The 16,817-nt window shown below is 37.6% G+C and overlaps 1 protein-coding gene across 2 annotated transcripts; it reads right to left on the bottom strand.

Moving 5' to 3' along the window:
- Positions 1–329: 329 nt before the first annotated feature.
- nr2f1a (nuclear receptor subfamily 2, group F, member 1a) lies at positions 330–7,340 on the bottom strand. 2 transcript variants are annotated; one of them, XM_072708886.1, is made up of 4 exons: positions 6,249–6,421; positions 6,081–6,166; positions 4,227–4,754; positions 330–1,510 (listed from the first exon to the last, which is right to left on the bottom strand). In XM_072708886.1, the coding sequence occupies exons 1-4, from the start codon at positions 6,287–6,289 to the stop codon at positions 1,236–1,238; spliced, it is 930 nt and encodes a 309-aa protein (XP_072564987.1). In that variant the 5' UTR covers positions 6,290–6,421; the 3' UTR covers positions 330–1,235. The 2 variants fall into 2 exon arrangements, with proteins under 2 accessions (XP_072564987.1, XP_072564986.1); XM_072708885.1 differs by having other exon boundaries at positions 6,081–7,340.
- Positions 7,341–16,817: the final 9,477 nt, after the last annotated feature.

The raw sequence follows: 16,817 nt of genomic DNA, 5'->3' as shown, positions 1-16,817 counted from the left end.
GCAGCTTTAGAGAGTGGCGCTCAAAGCTTATATTCAGTGTTTACTTTCGTTTGTGAACAGAAAGGGAATTAACTAACAAACCACGTATTTGGCAGTAGGCTATCCCTTGCAAGAAAAGAATGCAGTATAATACATACAAATATTACATTACGTCATTATCATTACCGCTAAAATCTATGGTCTATTTCAAAAAGTTATCCAAAGTAAACCAGCGGTTTCCTAGCGCACAGGCCTCCGCTTTTTTGTCTGTGCGCGATGCATGATTCCCCGTGGCTGTTTTGAAATATAAATTCTGTTTCAAGCATCACATGAAAATTCTTGAGAGCAAATCATTGTTGCCTACATCTTTTAATAGTACAGTCACCATCACACAACTCTTACCAAGCGATCCGTCTGCGAAAGCTGCATCATGGAATAAGCAAATCGAGGCAACAATCAATAAGATTCAAGAAACAATGAAAATTTCAAGACGAAACAAACAAAATGTATTTGAAATGATATATTAAAAGTGCTTTGTTTTCTTTTGTCTTTTCTTTTTGACAGATGATCGAATCCACACGGTCGCGATGAAGAAAAGTTTCACGTGTGATCTTTCCTTTAAAATGTCCATTGAGTTTGTTGCAGAACTCCGGGTCCGTAGGATCTTGAAAAAGTTCAACCATCAGTGGTAGTATTGTCATAGCGATTAGACAGTTTCTTATTTGCCTAAATTCCTTTATTATTTTTTTTTTTGCTTTAATTTCTCACTTCAATTTTAATTCTTGGAGAACATAGCTTGGACAACATATCGCACTCATTGTAAGAAGCAAAAGGTTATATAAAAATTATTAGTATAGAATCACAGAAACCTGGTTTAGAACCAGAAAAATACAAAACAGAGAGATACATAGACACAGGACATTTTATAATTGCTTGGAAACATTATTTTCCTGCTAAGTCTTGATTCTTTTTACTGCGCATACGATGTTTTTCATTTTATTTTTTATTTTCTTTTATTTTTTTTTTTACAAAATGGAAAATAAAGACTAGTAATTTACAAAGAGTAGTGTTCTTGTAGACGAGAATGGATTTACACAGGCGTAAGTCCAGTTCCTTATTTTCTGTACATAATGTATTCCATTTCAGTCCACAAAACGTCCTGTCTTCTACGGTATTCTGCAATTGTGTCCTATATATAGTCTTCTTGTTCAGCTTGCTGCATTCAGGTCCTTTCTCTTTTCACTTTTTTATTTGGATCATTGGATGGACATATAAGGCCAGTTGAAGCTGCTCCCGGATAACAACATATCCCTGATGAGGGTTTCAATAGGAGTTTTACCTACCAAACGGACGAAGAACAGCTGCTCAATTACAGATGAAGAGACGGTGCGTAGAGAAGGCAGCCGCAGTAAAAGCTTGCCAAAGCGGCTGGGCTGGTTAGGGTACTGGCTTCGCACGTATTCCTCTAGGGCGCACTGCGACTTCTCCTGCAGGCTTTCGATGTGAGCCGCGTCTGACAGGCCACAAGCGTCTGAGCAGCCAAAACAAAACAAGAAAGCACTCAGGTTATCATTTAACTCAGATTTTCTTTTAAACTAGTATGCATATACACATATATTCAAGAATATTCTTTTGGAGAGAATACATTTTATTCCCACGAGGCGCATACCAGAAGACGTATATAAACTAGTCGATGTAAAGAAATATATGCAGATCTTGAGTTAAGAGAGTAGGAGGCATCGGCACTGTTTCGTTATTATCTAAGGTACTTCGAGATTTTTTGTTTTCCTTAGACGAACTATGCGAACTGGAAAATGACACAAAATAAACTGAATTACAATGGCAATGATTCTCGAATATGTTGGAGTTAAGTTCTTTTCATCTATGATTATACTCTATCTTGCCAAAAACAAGAAACAAACCGCCAAAAGCAAATCATTTAAATACACCAGAAGCGTGAATAAAGACGAGTCAACCTGAAGCACAAACCACAAACACGATTCATTTGAAGAAGTATAATAGCATTTAAAAAATCATCCTTACGTTTGTTGTGTTACGTCCCATTTACTAAGATATGCTCCGCATACTACGTATGTTTAAACAGAACGTTGTTTTACAATTACGATTAACGTGATAAACTTGTCGCCTTTCCCAGCAAAAATGTTACATATTGAAAACTGCTTCTGCTTGCCAATAGTAACATTTTTATGTTACTCTTATGTCCGCAGAAACTCGATATAAATGAGCAGAAACACTCATGTAAATGCATCGATATTAAGGCCTATATTCTCGTTACAGAAATATAACGAGCATTTCGAACTAAGCGCGACATTTCTAAATCCAATACTTTAAAGATTAGACATTAGGCCGTAAATGCATTTAGGGCGATCTTTATGTCTCAGGGCTGTAATTCAGTGTGGTCGGACACAATAACCTTGTGAACTTGCGAACTGTGCTGAGCCCGAGCAAAGATAAAGTGATTTACAGTGACCTTAAACTGAGGAATTCCATGTATACAAATCCATTTGGATTAGCAGTTAGCATATCTAAATATCTAGCAAAACTGTGAAACACAGTTGCTGCATTTTAAACTAGAGCTAGCGATGAGTGTGTACATCTACAAATAATAAAAATTATTCCCTTGACATGATACGTCAGCTGAAACCGATCTCAGTCACCGTGGGCCTAAATACAAGACTTGCAATGAATATATATATAAAGTCCTGAGAAGTGTATGAAGTCATTAATCCCTACGACTTTGTTTACATTCCAGGCTTCCATGGTTCATTAAAAATTAAGAGGCATCCCATACATTTTTAATATTTGCTTGGTATTTCTCGGACAGTAAGAATTAAAATAATTTTATCTAATCTGGATGCCTTGCTTCATCTGGTCTGTCAACCTTTCCTAATGTCTGTGACGCCAACTATATCACGGTTTTATAGTATCACGCAATAAAGTATTTTCGACACTATGTCATTTGAGATGGTGGATGAATGCTAAAATCTGGTGACTGTGTACACGTATCTATAAGCAATAATGGGTTGCCACCGCTGCCCGCAAGAGATTGCACAAAGAATAAATAGGCAAACAAATGAAATTCATTACTGGTGTACATTAAACACGTATCACCACCTCCATAATATTGAATTATCAGAAATCCTAAAAAAAGTTTCAGAAAGTTTTCAAAAAACAAAATACAAAGTTGTCAAACAGGATTATTTAACTCGATATATAATCTAAGGGTTCGGTTGCAGTCATTTATATAACACACCTAATATACTTTAGGAAATCTGCAAAATCACATTTCTCTTTAGGAAGAATTCAAGTTATCCTTCCATTTACATTAATATCATTTAGATTAAGGACATCCAAGAAGTCTGCAAGGCCTACTTTTCTAAGTATGCACAACCCATGTCCAGTCTGTTGATTTATCAATGTCAAATACATCCACGCTGAGATTATAAAAGCACTGTAAAGCAGTTTAACCAAGAGCCATTTTAACTTCAATGACATTTTCCAAATACGATGTTATTTTAATATAAATAAATTGAGTGCTAATACGTAAACATACTCCTGACGTTATTGATCCGAGGGATGCTTATGTGCTTCGCCCAGGTAATAAAAAAAAACATGCGAAATAAACTTGAATATGACACACATGTAAGATTAAAATCGCTCTTATAAACAATAATATATAAACATAATAAAATACCCGTTGTTTTTTTCCCTTGGACGTCAGTAGTATGAGATATACGTCACATATGAAGTCACTTGAACTTGTTGCGAAACACTTTTCCCAAAAATATGCACATGGATTGCGTTAAAAAAAAACTAAGCACACTTACTATAATTCTCCGAAAATGAACAAATTACTTTGCACGACACACTGACGCATTTTGTTTCTTGTCTCGTTAGTTACGACAATTAATAACAAACAAGACCATACACGTGTTGTGTAAACGATCCCACACAATGCCAATGTAAATTTACTCCACTTCCCCGATGCACTTACATAATCCATTTTACAGTCCCAGTATTTGTTTTGTCGAGAATAAACAAATAATATGTAGAAATGTACATTAAATCGACCTCGATTTGATTAGTTTTTTTCGTACTGCAATTGCACAGTGTACAAAACTGGACACATCGTCGTGTCGATCATGACGTGAAACAATTCATAAGGCATATTTGTGTCATTATCTTATATTCACCATTAGAGATTTAACAGTTGGTTTAATACTCACCTGATGTGAAAAGGACTATTGCCTTCATACAGCTGTACTCTGCTGAATCGACGTGAAGGGCCTTGAGCTTCTCAACTTGCTCCTGAAAGATACGAATGTGATCCATGAAAGCCACGACCCGGTCCGCAGACATCGGGGAGGCGTGGAGGCCAGCAGCGGCGAGTAGAGGGGCCACATGCAAGGGCATGGAGCACTGAGCCGCGTTAAGCACAAACAACTCGCTCCACGTCAGCCTGAGAAGAGACACCTGGTCTGTAATTTGCAAATCGGGGAAGAAAGGGATGTTCCTGGCCCATTCCACAGCGCTGAAGAGCAAGCGAGCTGCCAGTTCGCAGATGTTCTCGATACCCATGATATTGTTGGGCTGCATGCACTGGCTGCCGTATCGTGAAGTTGGGTAGGGCTCTGCCCGAAGCAATAACGAGATGTATCCGGACAGATAGCAATGGCCGTTCAGAGGGTCTCCATTCGTCAGAGCGTACTGGCCTGGGTTCGGTTGAGTTGGAGGCATTCTTCCTCGCTGAACCGCTGACGAAAAGAAAGAGAAGGAGAGGAAATGTGCATCCAGGGCTGATAAACACAGTTTTTGCACAGCCTTTATTGCTTAGGATTTGGTTAAATGGCATATGATTTTTAAATCCCTCTGTACAGACATCAAATGTATTAAGTAATCTGTAAATTAGTAATGCATTCTATTGTTTATGCATATGCATGAGCTATTATAAAGAGACCGTCTGCCTTTAACTGCAGACAGCTTTTCTCACGAATTCTATTTGAAGTTCCCACTGCATCAGTCTCACATCTTACTCTTGCAGTGTTTCCCTCTATGTAAATGTGCTCGTACATGCACATAAGTAGTTATATGTACGAATTTCATTTAATGCATATATACTCAAAAGCAACTGATCACAACAGGGCAGAAAATAAAAGCAGAATTAATAATCGAGGATCGTAGTGAAAATATTCAAAATGACTGTAAATACTGGTTGTTCGGCCTTACTACCGTTTAAACTGGAATAACAGCTTTGAGAATGAATACGAATATTTGTGATTTTTTTTTGTTTGCATGACCTATATGATAATGACACCCACAGAACAACTAAAACGATTTCAAATAATTGCAGTATTTAATAATATAACGAAGGCGTCAATGCTACGAGCTTTTAAAAGCTAAATTAAGTAGCCTAAGTGGTACTTTTACAAGGCCGTATTTTGAATTTCTCGAAAACAACAATTATTTTTTAACACTGACTACGTATTTTTAAACTGATCCACTTCAAAGCAAAGCAAAATAATTAACAACGTATACTTAGTTGTTGATAATTATATTAGTTATACGTTATATGTTTGATAAATATCTAAGTGACACTCAAGGACAAAATATTGTGCTTAAACAAAACAGCAAAGTTTTGGAAAAAATAATCTAAATGAAAATACACTACATATACGTCTCTATGGTGTCTGAATATATCTGTCTATATCTGCCAGAAAGAAATCAGAATCGCCAAAGCGTGGAAAAAAAACCTAATGTTTGAGTGGTAAGAGCTCAGTGGTTTTATACAATAAAAACATGAATGGATAGTGTTGAACATGAATTGTGCTTACAAGCACACATGCGCACACAAATAAATACACAACACACACACACGTATACACACACACCCGCACACACACACACACATATATATATATATATATATATATATATATATATATATATATATATATATATATATATATGCACACATACATATATATGCACACATACATAAATATGTATACATACATACACACACACACACACACACACATAGCGGAATAGAAAATGCACGTTGGATAAAATAATGTAATCACCTTCCCGCCGCATGCCCACTTTTAAACACTTCTTCAGTCGGCAGTACTGGCACTGATTACGATGGTGCTGATCGATGGGACAGTTCCTGTTGGCACGACATGTATACGTTAAGTTCCTTCGGACACTCCTCTTGAAGAAACTTTTGCATCCCTCGCAGGTGAACTGACCGTAGTGCTTGCCGCTGGATTTGTCTCCGCAAACCACACATTCAATATGCTGTTGATTTTGTGCAGAATTCTGATTCTGTCCCTTGTCGCCCGCAGTCCCTGGCGTTGACGGAGGTCCAGGCTGGCTGGGGGTCTGCGGAGTGTGTGGTGCTGCCGACGCCGCCTGCTGTTGATCCCTTGCCGGCTGAGCTGCTGGATTCGGGCCGCTCGGAGTTCCTCCGGCCACGTCTTCCTGCGGATCTCGCCAAACGCTAACTACCATTGCCATATCTCGGGCCCGGAAAGTGCTATAAAGCGAACAGATCGCTGTGATGTTTAAAGAGTAAAAAAGATTATTTCAGACACTCGTCTGTTTAACGTCAAATCTCAGCAGGCGGTCACATAGGATAAAGTAGGCGCAGAGGAAGATCAATACATTCAAAACAGCAGTATCGATAGAAAATGTACCCGATCAGGATTTGTAAGTATCGGGAGGCCAGTTCCAAGGTAAATTGCAGTCAGCCATTCAGGAACCCAATCTCGAAAAACAGCGAACGCAGGATAACAGCTTACAGTTTTATTCAAAATAACCAGTTATAAGGCAGAAGAAATTCACCGGAATAATAATGTATAAAAATATATAATGCGCGATCCAAAGTCTGGCGTGAAATAAATCCCCTTCTTTTTTCTTCCTTCCTCCTTACTCCTGTCCACGCGAGTGGAAGAGTGCAAAAACTGAAGAGCAGAATTTTATATCTATATTTTAAATAAAACTCATCGGGATGAAGAAAAAAACGTCGCCGAAGTGCCCCTGTAGTTTCACCTCTCCAGCAAAAATGGAGCGAGAGAGAATAGATAAAAAGGAAAAAAAAAACAACTAATAGAATATGCAAGGAGGAGAGACTCAAAATGAATGCGTTTAAACGGGAAGACCAGCAGAGCAATGTTTCCGAAACGGGGATCTGCGCGAATGTCTGTATATAGTGAACTTTGACACTACTATTGAAACTGACACGTTTCTATGGAGATCGCTGCGCCTTATATGGTGCTCATGTCAAGGAGCCAAGAGAGAGGCTGCTGGCAACTGATAATCAAAGGCGACTGACTGGTCAGAGCCCTGCATTGAGGGGGGAGAGAAAAATGGGAAGCTAAGGTTAGCCAAGCCTCCTGCACTCCATTGGTTAGAGCCCTCGCTCCTTGCTACCTACGACTGCGGTGGGGGGGTTGCGGGGGGGGTGGGGGGGGGGGGGGGGTTCTGACAAGCACAATTTACATTGAGCTCGCCCTGCGCCGCTATTTACTTTGAAACCTGATTAGTATGGGTCGTCCATTGTCACAAAAGAGGAAGAAACCCTGGAAAGAATGACCAAAAAAAAGGGTAAAAGATGGGGCAGATCTTGGTGCACGTGAAATAAACAAGCGCCTGGGTTGAAAGGAGTCGATCAGTATCGCTTTAAAGTTTACCGTTATGTGTTTATGGCAATCATTATTTCATTATATAATACAGAACGCTTCTCCTTATGTCTAAATTATAGAACGTACATGAGATTACAGTATATCTCCCGTGCTCCCTTTCCTTCACATATATCAATACGTTCGAGAAATATGTCTGCATATAGGCTAGATCGAATCGCGAATCTCTACATCGATGGGAAAAAAACACATTTGAAGCGTTAGTTTTTTTTTTTTTTTTTTTACAAAACAGTAATAAAACAGAGAAACAATTGATTATTAACATCATATTTCTGAATTCAAGTTGTTTAGGCATTTTATGGAGAATCCGATTGTCTGTTAGCAGCAAAGCGAAGCGACTTAAAATGTCTGGACCGGGCTGCCATCTAGCGTACAGTAGACAGTTACAGGGGCACAGTAATACATAATTTATTATCATCAAAAGTACTCATACATTTGATCAGTCATGTATTATTATTATTATTATTATTATTATTATTATTATTATTATTATTATTATTGAAATGCCTGATGTTGAAAATTAAATAATGATTCTCTGGGCTGCGTACATTTCTACGCTCCATAGAATAAATAATTGTTAAGCGCAAAATTCGATCTTTGTTACACAATATGATAATGTGATGCGTTAATGCTTTCATATAGGTAGAGCTACTATCTGACAACAGTTCTGTATTAAGTGTGTTAAGCATGTTGCTTTGATTCAAATATAACAACCCAGAACTACAATATTGCGAGGTACGTTTATTCCAGCAAAATGACAATTTGTTTACAATACATTTCCATGGCATTTGTTTTTACAAACCTGAGGTAAAGTAATACATTTGAACGCAAATGGCCGAGGGCTGAAACCCAGCTGTAAACGCAGTTGTGGCTGCTCTCCACCAACTGCAACAGAGCTCTTTTTGTTTTTCTCTCAGTCTGTCCAAAAGCACCTCTCGCTCATGTCTTCTCCTTCTTCAAAAGGTGAAACCAATAAGATTAAATCAGACAAAAGGAAAGTTCTGTTAGTGTATCATCAAGATTTTACTCTGCAGATTGTGACGGGCGCGAGAGGGAGAGAGAGAGGATAGCGAATGAGAATAGAGGGAAGAAGGATAGCAGGAAACAACGAGGCGAAGGAGGAAAAGTGGCCACTGCGGCGCTTAAAGAAGAAGCTCTTTGGAAAAAGCTACGAGGTGTGGGTGGCGAATGGAAGAACCTGGTACAACAGGCATTTCGGAAGGCAAGTAGATCATTTCTTTGTCATTTACAGGTTATTATTTGATGTATTTTCCGTAAACGCTTTTTATTCTCGGGCACCATGATCATGCTGTTACCGGCATGTAATGACACACATCGATGTAAGTTTTCTTTGCCATGCGTCTTCTTTGGAATAATTGGCTAATGGAACGTTATACGTTTTGACTTCTTTGTTTTTTGTTGTTGTTAAAAACTCCAGAAATTCCTTTATTATGATTCTTTACCATAGAGCTTCCATCGACGGAGTAAAAGCGTCTCTCCAAGTCTTTGAACTTCTCACCTGCGTTAGCTTATTTGTTGTTTGATCACATAATGAAAAGATCGATACCACCTTGTTTGTCTAAGCGATAGTGTCAAAGGATTAAAAGGACAGTTATACTATCGACTCGGTCAAAGATCAGCGGTACAAAAATGCGGCAGCTAGCGATATTTTTGGCGTATGCCAGGCAACTGCATAGGACTTAAGCATTCAGTTATTCAATGATGAACTATAATTTCAATATAAACACCTCTTTCGTAGTTCCTCGTGCGTGACCTTGCAAATCTAAATTAACAGCTTGAATAGAGAGAACGTGCTTATTTCAGTTAAAGTGTTTCTTGGACGATAAATGCTATGATCGGGAAAGTATATGCTACATTTCCTTTGGCTAGTTAAAGTGAAACTATTGAGTTTTGTGTATTTTTAACTTTACGAACCTTTAATTTACGTCGATGAAGGTCGCAAAGGAAAACACAATTGTATAGTTTTATTTTGAATAACAAACTAAACGTGAATATATAAACCATGAAGGCTGTTTCGTGATCACATTTTTTGATTGGCCTTGTTTTGCCACATGGAAACACAAATAGTGACGAAATGTGTGGTAGTGTGTGTTGGTATAGCTCCATATTACTTTTCAATTATTCAGCAATGGATCATTTTTATTCGATTTTTGGTTTTGCTGTTGGTTGGAAGACTTTTATCTCTACAAATACATATATATATAGGAAGACGTGCAAAAATAAAAAATTGTAACAACATATCTCTAAGTTGGCTATACAGAAAATTAGGTAGAGGGCGTTTGTATTGTTTTTTTCCCCCCAGTCCAATTAATTTGATTATCGTTATCCAACAGATGGCTTTATAGTATTTATCAAATCTCGAAATCACTTAAATTAATATAAGTTTTTTTTACTAATTTTATTAATTTTAATTGGGCTATACTTAAAAGGCCTCCATCGAGATGCCACCTGTAAAAATAAGCTAATGTTTCACTAGCGTAAAAACTGGTAGCAAATGACTTTGATAGCCTAACTCATCGTTTTTTGCACGTTCTCCAAACTAAAGTTTGGATTGTTAGAGCGTTTGTTAGCTATCTTGGTTAAGGTATTACAATACAGCAACCGATCTGAATTTTCAGATAATATTATAAGCGATACACGTCATCCAGATATTGGCTAATTGGCCTCGTCATTTTCATCGCAAAAAAGTGAGTTACGATATTCGTACAAAATACACAATAATGACAAAAAGATCTTCAAGCGATCAATATGTATATAAATCATAAAACAAAACAACAACACCAACATTTACTATCACATGAAATACAGCCAATACTTATAAATTAGAAATACATCGCTTGAATATAACAAATTGTAACACATAATCTATGTAACAGCTTATACGAACGTTACTAGTGAAACACATAATAATACATATTTTCTTTTTCAGGTGTGTATGTTGTAAACGGCATAGTCTACAACATGCAAGCTGTACTCCTATCTTCTTATGAAATACTACCAACACATTAAGAATAATGCAATAATTAATGTGATTTAAAGATCCCAAGCAGCACTTTATACATATAACGGTAAGTGAATCAGATAGAACATATCAACCGATTAGTTTGTATTTTCCCGAAAAAAACCCATCATTTTGCAGTTGCAAGATTCCAAAAATGATAATGAATAATTATTTAAAAATAACCTTGATTTAATGCGCCCAAACGGTACGTTACTTCAGCTTCAATGTGTAAGTTAAAGGTTTTGTTACTTGCCCCTTTGCTCTGAGTCTCAGCAAGTTAAAAGAGAAGGGGGTGGGGGGGGGCTTTTGTCTAACCCCATCCCTGGCTATTCGGGGGCTCAGATTGGTGTGAAAAGGACGAGAAGGTCACTTGAAATCGCCTTTTATCTGCTGCCATTTTTTTCAATGGATCAGCAACTTTGAATAGACATAATCTAATCGCTCATAATGGAAAGGGTAAACGTGAGGAGTGAGGAATATTTTTAGTTTAAAACAGCACTCCCTGTTGTTATTTTTTAACAGATATAGAACGCTTTCCTGCATAACATGTAAAAAGTTCCAAAAAAGGGGGGGGGGGGGGAGTATTTGATTTTCGCCAATACTTATTTGACTTGAAAGTTATACTATTCAGTACAATAGCCTACATTTGAAGTTATGTGATACGAAAACTTAGATGTTTTATCAGTCAGTTATTTAATAACAAAGTGGGACAAATTTTTGTTTGATGTATTGGACATTTTTTTTTGGGGGGGGGGGGGAATTACGCTTATTATAGATGAGTTGTACAAAGTATCATATTTGGTATTGATTTTGTAAAAACCTTTAATAATTTAAAAGCCGTATATGCTGCGAGAATAGATAACTGCAATGTATATCATAAATTCACTTTGCTTTAGCATGTATTGTTGTAAACAGGTGATTAAGTAAATAATTATGCATCATAAATGTGATAGACAAAAATGATTATATACAACACGTGAGTGGCGCACGCACACTCTAAAATTATTGCATACTATATTATCACGTAATCTTAGTTCCCTTAAATGTATTAACAAAAACTGTTTAATTGATTATGAATATAAGAGAATGGCGTTTTATCATTTCGCTTTTTATAATCTTTCAGTAGTCCACAAATTACTCTACTAAACCCACAGGCTAAGTTTTCAGTCCAGTAAAACCAATAATAATTGCGGACAATGACGCTGACATGACATTTCCAATGGCACGAGTTAAATAAGAGTGCGTTTACGCAATAAGGATGACTTTACTGGTAACAAAACCATAATCTATTTAGAAGATCTATGCTAATTAGTTTGCACGGTCTCAAAGAACGCATCATAAATCTTTAACAACTTAAATAAACTTGCTTGTTCAAGGCCTGCTCGTAATTTAATTTTGTTGTTCTGCGAACTGGTTTGCTACCAAGAGTGACGAAGTCAGTACAAGCAAATTGATCTGAGGTGGGTTAGAATAACTTAAATGACAAATGAGAAAACGAACAGCCGGTCAGCTATGTTCAAGATGAACAATATACCCAGTACCATTACTGTGGCGTATTGTACAGAATTAGATCGTTGAATGCAACGAAGGTGGGATTATGACAGCAAAAATTGCCTTTGTATTGCGAATTTGATTGAAAAAAACAATAATATGATACATTCATGGATTTGAATGATTAAAGTTTTCCAATAGTTCATTAAGTAGAATGGCTAGGCCTATATAACAAAAAGTTTTAAATTGTAATTTAAAATATATATGAGTGTTCCCCTGGTCCAACGAGGTTTGTTTCACAGGGTGGAAGGGTACAAGTTTCACAACAGTTTAACAACTAGTACAATTTGGTAAATTATGCACGCGGCAAAGTTACTGTCTTGTAGACAGCCAAATTACACAGAAAACGTTGATACACTTACAGTGTTTTGTAACAATTTCTGTTATGTTCGCGGTAAAATTATCACGCCTTGAAGTGGAGCATTTCGAATAAGGGATAGATTTCCCTTCGGAAGTGGAGAGATGGAAAATTTTATTTCCAATTGTAGTCCACTTTGCGTTAGTAGAAATTAATGTCATGTGACATTAATTGTTCATTTAAGCAATCACACAGCAGGAGTGAAATATAAATTCTTCTTTAGTTGAATCGCCGTCCAGAAAAGGACGGCGTAAAAGATAACCCCCCCCACACACACACACACACACACACACATATATATATATGTAATGTGTGTGTATATATATATATATATATATATATTCCCGATTTGTTTAGAAAAGAAACAATAGTAAAAAAGTTCCTATGTATACAATATGCCTATAATTCCCACACCTTTATGTGCAGTTTAGCTTTATTTTTCATTATGTGCAAAATGAGAGAGAGTTTTTTGGTGATTGTTAGACAGTGTATAGTACCAGTTAATCTGCACAGCACATACTATGAAGACCAGAGGTAAAACATTTCCTGAGAAGCAGAAACCTAACCTATCATAGCCCATTCACACAGATACGTGTCTTTCAACTGTACCATAGTCTTCAATGAAGCCAGTGAGTCTGGCAAAATCATCCAAGGTCAGTTTGGAAAAGTTACTTGCTCTGCCTCATGTGTCCTCAGATACATGTGCTCTTAGAAAGAATCTGTGGTGATACAGGTCAGCCTTTAATTGCTGGTTGTAGAAACCACATAGTCAATGATGGCTTCGTCAGACTTGGAAACAGAGAGTTATTTGCACCTGCACCATCTTGGTTGCGATTTCTCAATAGGACTTGGGGTAGGGGATGTTGGGGGTGCGGGTCTTGTGTAATGACTTTCTCAGATATGTCCAGATATGTGCACAGACGCAGGGAAGGGCTTTGTCTTTCTTTCTTTGGAGAATCTAGTATAGATACGTGTCAAACGACCCCGTGCAGGGGAACGACTAACAAGGCTGCAAAGGTGCTAAAAGTGTGCTTAACGTGTAATGTGACTATGCAATGTTGGACGTATAATTCTGGTCTTCATGCGCTGGGTGTACAGAGAAGCTACCAGCCTGATCAGATCTGCGGCGCACTGTGTCCTTGGATATTTGGCTCTGTATGTTTTTCTTATTGTAAGTTTTCCTGTGAGGAGAAAAAGAATAAATACATTAAAAAAATACATAAATGTTTTTGTTTATTCGTGGTTCATCATTGTGTGTGTTCCAATTAAAGCGTATGTACTAGAAACATTGTTTGATTTGCTAACTGATTAGCTGTGACATTAAACACTCAAATAGTGCCAGTTATTGTATTTTACTCTTTAGGGTATTTATTTTAGGGTAAACTGTGGTAATCCTTTGTGAAAAAAGTATGCCTATACATACTGAAACCTTTGCATCTCTCTGAAGTTTCATACAATTCATATAATTAATATCTAATTTGAGCATTATGGCCATTAAAATGTATGTCTGTGTGATTTTGTGGATTTGAATCTATTAATGTTTGAATAATAAGTCTCCGATAATTATAAAAGCTGTCATTGTCAGAGACACAACTACATTCAACATTCATTTAAATATTTTTAACCCTTTCACGGCAACCAAATTCTGCATTCTCAAAATTTTGCATGTTACAATCATATCATTATGAAATATAAAAATGAATTGAAAAGATTTCTGAAAAAAGGTCTTTTTGTTTATATCTTCTACATGATCTACAAGAACGTTTTTAGAAATATTCCACATTACTAATAAAAAATTGTACCTATATATTGCAGATTTATTTGGTAAAATAAAATAGCATATTTCTTTATGACAAATAATGCAAATTGACAAGCTAAGGCGTGAGTAGCTGGTGTGGCGTCCCTAAAGCGCCCATAGGGTGTGTGAGTGTATGTGCCGTCCCATGTGCTGGAATCCCATCCAAGGTGGACCCTAGCCTTGGGTGTGATACTGGCCAGGATAGGCTCCAGCTCCCCTCCCCCCGGATGAACAGACCCTGACCACAGGCTGGGGGACACCCAGAACAGGATGCCACTCCATCACAGGGCAGACACATGTACACACACACAGACGCGCGCTCACATTACGGGGCGATTAGAGATGCCCGTTCACCTAACTGCATGTCTACGGACTGCGGCAGGAAACCTGCTTGTAATGCCGCATGCGCAGAGTGCGGGTGGGACTCAAACCTGTCCATATAAATAACTGACCAACAACCAAAGCTTGTCCTGAAAAGCTGACAGCGGACACTGTATCATAAGATTACCAAGATCAACAGGTAAATATTCAGTTACACGTTTTTTAGCTATTGAAAATACAGGCAGTTACTTTTAAGGGCAGCAGTATTGCAATATATATGCAATATATCACAATATTCTTTAAGATCACTGTATTTAGTTAATAACAGGCTTTTAAGCATTTTAGATTTGGACTTCAAGTATATCTAAGAAAATGACATTGTTACACCAAATCAGGGACCGTACCCTCATTCTGAAACATTTTCTATGATATACTGTATGCTTCACCCCAGCTGCTCCAGAGGGTGCAAGATGCTGGCTGACCCTCTCTGACCCTAATCTTCTCTCACTTGTACATCGCTTTGGACAAAAGTGTCTGCTAAATGTGAAGAGATTAATAAATACGAAGAGATTAATTGTGCTGGAAAAAAATCAGGTCCTAAGAACCTAATACAATTCACCGAGTCATTTCACGTTCAGGAATACTTTGCATTGTTGTTTCATTTATGTTTATATAAATTTAGTTTACATGTTTTTGTCCTATACATTAATCTGAGATATGTACTCTTACATTCAAACATTCTCTATACCCGTTTCTGGTCAATCAGTTATCATCTGAAATTAAATACATGTAAATTCCTTTAAAAAGAGATCACTCTGATTAATACCAGTTAATAATCCCACCCTCTGCATCTTCTGTATCCAATTTAACTCTAATGAAATTTTAAAACTTTCTTTAAATTTTTTTGCGCATGTTTAAAAATTAAACTGGATAAGACAGTAACACACAAGATCAGCTGTCAAAGCGATATAGGAACATGCACAACATATTTTTTTGAAAAGTATATTGAATAAAAAGAAAATATTGAACATGTGATTTTATAATATTATCTTTCTTCCACATTGTGGCAGAGGGTCCATAGAGATGAACATCTCTGTGTTTCAGGGTCTGATTACGAGCCAGACTGCCATGGCTGCTGCATTTCCACAGCAGGAATGCAGTTCACTCTTAGATGATGGTTCCTCGGCCTTTCCACGTTCATCCGCTGTCTGGTGGCTTTTACAGAGCATCCAAATCAACCATGGCCTCCGAGCTTAGGTCAGGCCTGTCTGACAAACCATCCGACGAGACATTAAACATTCCCCCATATGTACCTCATCACCCTATCTGTCTGCGAGGAGCAGAAATGTACCCGTCATCCTTAAATGCGCTTCTCTGGGGAGGCTATGGAGATCTGTTTGCTTCCAAAACATTAGCTTAGACAAATGCAGGCATTATGAAGCAACTTTAATTTAATGCTCTAAGAAGCAGCACTCATTTCAGACGTCTTGCGTAAGGAGGACAGCGGTTTGAAGCATGAGAACATCAGTTTCGCTCTCCGCTGTGGGTAGAGTGGAACACTTTTAGGGAGTGACTTGGATGAAAAATACGCCCATTCTGTTTTCACATGGGATGTGAACTTAAATTTACCAGTGACAGTGCTCACACACACACACACACACACACACATGCTCAATGCTTTCTTACCTGCTGCAGTTTGTGAGGACAAGTCGTTAAGGTAAGTGGCTCCTCCCATTAGAATAACAAGAGAGGCTGGGGTACCCATTCATTCATGGCTCAGCATCACTTATTTATGTTTTCCCACACAATGATCGCACTGACTCAGCTGGGACTCTCTTCATTAAGTTTTTAAGAACATGTGCTGTCGCCATAAGGGAACATCGCCCTAGCGCTACACTACGCGGCTGTATAAACTGACAGAAACGGGCTTCCCGGAAGAAGGATCCGGAAACATCAAGCATGCGTGCATTTCAAATATGTCTTTCCAAGAAGTACAGATGGGAATTGTAAATAAAGATGCAAATACACTATAAGATGGTATAGGTTCTTTCATTGTCTGAAAAATAT

Source organism: Paramormyrops kingsleyae, chromosome 2 (assembly GCF_048594095.1).
Source record: "Paramormyrops kingsleyae isolate MSU_618 chromosome 2, PKINGS_0.4, whole genome shotgun sequence".
NCBI classification, from domain to species: domain Eukaryota; kingdom Metazoa; phylum Chordata; class Actinopteri; order Osteoglossiformes; family Mormyridae; genus Paramormyrops; species Paramormyrops kingsleyae.
This window is presented reverse-complemented; position numbering and strand designations above follow the sequence as displayed.